Source organism: Podarcis pityusensis, assembly GCF_964106645.2.
Source record: "Podarcis pityusensis genome assembly, chromosome: 2".
Classification (NCBI taxonomy): domain Eukaryota; kingdom Metazoa; phylum Chordata; class Lepidosauria; order Squamata; family Lacertidae; genus Podarcis; species Podarcis pityusensis.
This window is the reverse complement of record NC_138029.1, coordinates 13,835,436-13,842,091: the sequence shown is the minus strand read 5'-3', so window position 1 is coordinate 13,842,091 and position 6,656 is coordinate 13,835,436. Positions and strand designations below refer to the sequence as shown.

Here is a 6,656-nt window from a genome sequence, read left to right as displayed (position 1 = left end):
TCAGTAGTGCACTGACTGGCAGCAGCTTTTGCACAGTCCCAGGAGTGGACATCCCCAGTTGTCATGGACTGGATACAGAGGGGTGGTAGCAGCCACCAGCTGGGAAACCCCAAAGGGAAGAAGGCTCAGAGCTAGGGGATGGTGGTGGGACAACAGTGCCTGGTCAGAGGGAGGAGACTGGGAGGAGGAGGTGTCAAAAGCTGAAGAGGTAATAGGGTTTTTAGGGAGAAGGAAGAGGCGGTGGCAGAGAGCAGTCCAGAATCAGAGGTAGAAGTGGAGGCAAGTCAAGGAGCAGAAATGAAGCAGGCTGCTGAAGACGCCAGGGAGTAAAGGTAAAGGGACCCCTGACCATTAGGTCCAGTCGTGGCCGACTCTGGGGTTGCGACGTTCATCTCACTTTACTGGCCGAGGGAGCCGGCGTACAGCTTCCGGGTCATGTGGCCAGCATGACTAAGCCGCTTCTGGCGAACCAGAGCAGTGCACGGAAACGCCATTTACCTTCCCGCTGGAGTGGTACCTATTTATCTACTTGCACTTGGACGTGCTTTTGAACTTCTAGGTTGGCAGGGACCGAGCAACGGGAGCAACGGGAGTTCACCCTGTCGCGGGGATTCGAACCACCGACGTTCTAATCGGCAAGTCCTAGGCTCTGTGGTTTAACCCACAGCGCCACAGAGCAGTCTAGAATCAGAGACAGAAGCGGAGGCATGCCAAGGAGCAGAAATGGGGCAGACTGAAGACGCCAGGGAGTAGGGCTGGGCAAGGTCAGGTTTTCAACATCGTGATCTGGCACCATGATGTTGAAATGGAGGAAGGAACAAGGTGCGTTGGCTCCAGCCCCGTGAGGTATCAGGGTGAAACTGCCACCACTCTCACCGAGGGAGCTGTGGTGTTTTCACCCTGGCTCCTGACCAGGGCTTCCTTGTGCTGCTCAGCTGGGCGGGGGCACAAAGGCCCTGCCCCCCCAGCTGAGTCCCAACGTCCTTCTGGTTCAAGTGTGAGGCATGGGGGCTTGCTCAGCTGGGGGGCGGAGCAGTTTAATAGAGCCCTCACCCCGCCGCTGGCTTGCGCAAGCCAGAGACAGGGTGGGACTTCTTTAAACTGCTCCGCTGAGGAGTGAGCCCATGCCTTAGCGGAGCCATTTAAAGAGGCTGAGGGAGGAATAAGCTGTATTGGACCGACAATGCAGCTTGTTCCTCCCTCTGTGCTAGGAAGGGCAGTGTGTGATGGCAGCTTCACCCAGCAGTACAGTGGTACGTCAGGTTACATACGCTTCAGGTTACAGACTCCACTAACCCAGATATAGTACCTTGGGTTAAGAACTTTGCTTCAGGATGAGAACAGAAATCGCGCAGCAGGGGTACGGCAGCAGCGGGAGGCCCCATTAGCTAAAGTGGTGCTTCAGGTTAAAAACGGACCTCCAGAACGAATTAAGTTCTTAACCTGAGGTACCACTGTACATAGTGGGTGAAACCAGTGCTGCTCCCGAGTCCCTCTGCTTCCAGCGACCCTGTTAGCAGAGGCGATTCAGGAGCAGCGGCGGTTACTCCTGCAATATACTGCTGGGTGAAGCCACCATCACACCCTGCTCTTTGTGGGCAACACATCGCCCAGGCCTTCCAGAGAGTCTCCCCCTCCTGCTGCAACAAGCTTTTCTCTTCCCTGGACTTCCAGAATCAGGAGAAATAGAAACAGGCGCACAAGGTAGAGTCTCAGACAGCTTGGGAAGGACTAGGGAGAGAAGGGCAGTTAGGTAGCTTTGACCTGGTAGAGAACTTCAGTCCGCACCAGGGACAAGATCTACCAGGAGTTGTTGTTGTGCTCATCAGGCCTGGCACTATTGAGCAGCCTTGTTTCTCCTAATAAAGAGTTAACTTCACTTTGTGTGATTTATTGCTGGACACCCAACATTATTTTGAGATGCCAGGGACTGAACCTGGAACCTTCCACATGCAAAGCAGATACTCTAGCCCTTCCCCAAACAGAAAAGGAAGCTAAGCTGCACCCAACATTGGGGGGGGGGGGCTGTTAAGTATGTGCGATGTCACACAACTGTCGCAGATCTCCCAAGTGTCTGTGCGGTGTCTTCCGTTGCTGCGTGGCCTAGGATGCCCTCCAGCCAGGCCACGCGGCATCTCCCAAAGCAGCGCAAGACAGCAGACAGAGGAAGGGGAGCAAGGAAGGAGTCGGCCGCCTTAATATTGGGGGAGGGGCTTGTCCCCACCCCAACGGACATGGGGAGTGGGGGCTGAAGATGCCTCAGTCCTGTAGAGTTGGTGTCTATTTTTATAAATGAAAAACACCCTGGAACAAAAAGGTGCCTTCAAACATTTTGTTTTGCTTGGTTTATGTTATATGGTCAGGTGCAGGGTGGCAGCTCTCAAAGTCTGTCCAGTACGTACTGCTCTGAGCACAGTTACCCCAACCCACTCCAAACGGAGAGATGCCCCCAGCCCCTGCCCACCCTGGCCAATACCGCCACTCACCTGCAGCTCTGCCATGCCTCGCTGCTTCTTGTGCCGACTCAACAAGGGGTTGGGCTTCCCAGCTACTCCATCCCGGTGCCGTCGACTGGAAATGTGCTACAAAGAGGAAGAACCAGGCATAATGCTTAGGAGCAACCATGGAATCTTCACTCCCTGACTTGGTTTCCCTCAAGATCTCTTTCCCTTCCCCAATCCATCAACAAGCGTGCACAGAATTCAGTAAGTGAAGTTCTGACATGCTCACCGGAGCTGCTAATTTCTGTTTCCTTGTGCACATACCTAGGGGAGAGTCAATGGGCTGTGGGGTGTGGGAGCGCCCAGGCATTATTTGTACACAGACAGCAAATAATGGGCTAGGCCATGGTTGTCTGGTGCCTGAGGTGGGCAGCGCCAATGTTCTCCCCACTCCAAATTAACAGAGCACAATCCACCAGAGAGAGCCCCACTGAATAATAATAATAATTTATTTATATCCCGCCCTCCCCAGCCGAAGCCAGGCTCAGAGCGGCTAACAGCAATAAAAGTAACACAGTTTACATAAAATCACAATCAATTAATTGAAATGCATTCTAAAATCAATTCATTCGAAAACCAAAATCAAATTAATGGCAACCATTGGGCTAGAGTTCTATGTGGATTACGGAAGGAGGGGGTCAGAGTGTGCCTTGGCCAAAGGCCTGGTGGAACAGCTGTGTCTTGCAGGCCCTGCGGAAAGATGTCAAGTCCCGCAGGGCCCTAGTCTCTTGTGACAGAGCGTTCCACCAGATTGGGGCCACGGCCAAAAAAGCCCTGGCTCTGGTTGAGGCCAGCCTAACCTCCCTGTGGCCCGGGATCTCCAGGATGTTTTTATTTGAAGACCATAAGGTCCTCCGTGGGACATACCAGGAGAGGCAGTCCCGTAGGTACGAGGGTCCTCGTGGACAGGAGCTGTGCCCCATGGGTTATATCTGTCCTACACACTGCAGCTCTCAACAAAGATCAGAATGGGAGACCACTTCATTTTGCCCCCTTCAGTGAGCTGACTTTGCCCCAGTGACTTGGGCTAAAGCCAGGGCTTAAATTTCTGCAATAGGAAGTCCTGATAGGGAGCTCAAGATACCCTGGAAGCTGTGCTCTTTCGACACAAAGGTGTGCTGTTCTCTAAACCTGGACTGACTGCCATTACTAAGAGGAGAGGAAAATGTACTCCGTGTATGCTCAGAGGCACATAGCTCTTTCATAGCTGAGCATTATAAAATAAAATAACTTTGATTATACTGTGTCCCTTACACTCTTTCTAGTGGCACAAAGGCCTTCACCAGCAAAATAGACTGTTGAGGTATTAAAATGCCTCCCCACCTGTTTGAGCTGGATCTCCGAGTTGACTTTGACATTGCAGATTTCACAGTGGAAGGTTCTCTCCTGAGCACTGGGGTCTTGGCTGCCCGGCTCCCCTCCAGTGGTGGGGCTCAGGCGTGGATATGCCTTGATAGGCCCCAACCCGCTGCGTGCTTCCAGGATAGTCTTGTGCTTTGTACCTAGGAAGAGAACAAGAAGCAGTTCTGTAAGTATAAAGGCTCAAAGCACCCTCTTGAGATACTTCCATTCATCAGAACTCTTCTTCATAGCACTCCAGGCTGGATGCTTGCTTCACAGCAAGTGCTATGCACAAAATGGATCATTAATCTTAACCAGCCCTCCATAATATAAGGGTTTAAGTGAAAACTTTAATTATTTTAATTGTAATTATAGAAGTTATAGTCCTACAATTAAAGGAATTTAACCTATGGTTTGTTGTGCATCCCATGGTTCCCCTGTGGGAAGATCAGTGGGGACATGGACCAGGGTCTTTTATGCAATGGCACCTTCTTTACAGAACCAGCTCCCTCAGCAAAACCACCAGGCTCCCTCATAGCTCCTTCCGCAAGCAAAGGAATGTGTTTTTATTTCAAAGAGATGGTTAGCCAAAGGGGCACAATACGTCATCTTCTTATTTAACATCTGCTGCCTGTTTTTATGTCACAAGTAAAGTACAATTGGCAACTTCACTGACAAGAGCAAAAAACAGACCTCTCAAACATTGACCTAACACCTCCCTCCACAGAACCTCCATTTGTTCTCAGAACATCCCTCTGGGATTAGAAATCTCCTCACAGCAAGCTTAACTCTCCCTGCCCTCTCTCCCTACTAGGTTCTTTTACAATTGCCACCTCAAATTTAGGTTATAAACTCATGGAAGGGGGCATGGTAATAACCAAGTTCTCACTAAGGTAGATAAACCTGTATTGGATTGCACTACTTCAGTGATGGCCAAACTTGGCCCTCCAGCTGTTTTGGGACTACAGTTCCCATCATCCCTGACCACTGGTCCTGTTAGCTAGGGATGATGGGAGTTGTAGTTCCAAAACAGCTGGAGGGCCAAGTTGGGCCATCACTGCACTACTTCATGCTTCAGGCAGGGATTTAAACAGTGGAATCCCCTTATGCACAACATTCCCAGAACATGGCAAACAAGCATGTCAAGGACGAAGCTAAGTTAACATTCTTCTCCCCAACATCTGGCTTTCTCTGTTGAGGGCCCAGGTCCCCCACTCATGACCTGTAGCATTGTCCCCCACCTTGCCCATAAGAAAATGGCCATGGAGGGGGAGGGCAGAGGCAAGGAAGCCAGGGTCTCCTTTCCAACCTGGCATTGTATGGATATAAGTCCTACGGCAGGCATCAAGGTCACTTTCAAATAGCTATGCATTAATTTTATGCCAATCGCACAGCGTTTTGAGGGGAAACCCAGGAAGCCCATAGGTTAAAAACTGTCGTGTGTGTGCAGCTGACACGAAACACAACTACTCTACTGATGCATGACATCAGGAGCCTCTGGGCGGGCCTATCAGATCAAATCAAGACACTGAGGTAACAAACTTGACAGCCAGCAGATGTCAAGAAACCTAAAAATGGACGGGCCTATAGCCAGAAATTTGGTGGCAGTGAGGGGGCCTAGAGTTACACTGAGGGCCCTTTGCAATTCAGTGCAAAACAACATAAAACCTCGTTTCAAGAGATGTAATGAGTTTACAGGCACTTATTTTCTTAGAAGTTACAATAAAACAAATGTAAAAATATATTCAGATTATATTCACAAGTACCAGTGTCCATGTATTAAGTAAGCAAGACCCATGGGCAGGAGCAGGCTTCCATGTTACTGAGTCACTGGGTAGGGTATTGCCTGGGCATTGTATCTTACCTTACACCTTTTAAAGTCAGGGATGGGGAAACCTGTGGCCCTTCAGATGTTTTTGGACTCCAATCAGCCCCAGACAGCATAACTCAGTGGTCAAAGATGATGAGAGCGGTAGCGCAACAATATCTGGAGCGCCACCAGTTCCCTATTTCTGCTTTAAGTAAGAGGGCTAGATGTGGTCTTTAAAAAACTGACAGTTCAGTGTCCTGGAATATCCTTGCCCATGGGCCAGGCACCCCTCTTGTGTGGGTTTAGCTCAGAAATGATTGGATTCATTCACCTGAGAAGCAATAACCTACTCTAACACAAGGTAATGAGGTGTGTGCATGTTGCATGTGACAAGAAGAGTTGCACTGCCACACACTAGGATTGTGCATATTTTGTGCGAAAAAAATGAATCCAAATCCTAAACCAAGATAACCCTAATTATGTCCCCCAAAAGCTGAATTTGTACAAATTAAACAAATATGCTTTTATTTGAAAATTTATTCTGCTCTACTGGTCAAAGAGCAAAGCAGTAAGGAGGGCACTGAAATACTGCTGTGTGCTAGAAATCCTGCTGAACTCTGCCTCTGCAGCCACAAGGGCCAAACACTTGGGTTTTTGCCTGCTTTCTACATTGAGGCCCAATAGATGCTGAATTCTGCACCAGATATTAATTTGTATAGTATGTCTGGATGCAGGTGGCGCTGTGGGTTAAACCACAGAGCCTAGGACTTGCCGATCAGAAGGTTAGCGGTTCGAATCCCCGTGATGGGGTGAGCTCCCATTGCTCAGTCCCTAGCAGTTCGAAAGCACATCAAAGTGCAAGTAGATAAATAGGTACCGCTCTGGTGGGAAGGTAAACGGCGTTTCCATGCCCTGCTCTGGTTCGCCAGAAGCGGCTTAGTCATGCTGGCCACATGACCCGGAAGCTGTACGCTGGCCAATAAAGCGAGATGAGCGCCGCAACC

The 6,656-nt window shown here is 49.8% G+C and overlaps 1 protein-coding gene and 1 long non-coding RNA gene across 12 annotated transcripts in view; one reads left to right on the top strand and one right to left on the bottom strand.

The window, feature by feature from the left end:
• ZNF385A (zinc finger protein 385A) overlaps positions 1 to 6,656 on the bottom strand; it is a 211,223-nt gene that overhangs the window by 2,416 nt on the left and 202,151 nt on the right. For all 11 annotated transcript variants that reach the window (XM_080994809.1, XM_080994805.1, XM_080994808.1 and 8 more), the window contains 2 exons: positions 3,825 to 4,003; positions 2,487 to 2,582 (listed from right to left, as the gene is read on the bottom strand). In XM_080994809.1, the coding sequence (XP_080850935.1) occupies positions 2,487 to 2,582; positions 3,825 to 4,003 (275 nt within the window). The remainder of the gene's footprint in view (positions 1 to 2,486; positions 2,583 to 3,824; positions 4,004 to 6,656) is intronic.
• LOC308471248 lies at positions 588 to 1,879 on the top strand. The gene is made up of 2 exons (XR_013982838.1): positions 588 to 1,253; positions 1,465 to 1,879. It is a non-coding gene; the product is annotated as an uncharacterized lncRNA (long non-coding RNA).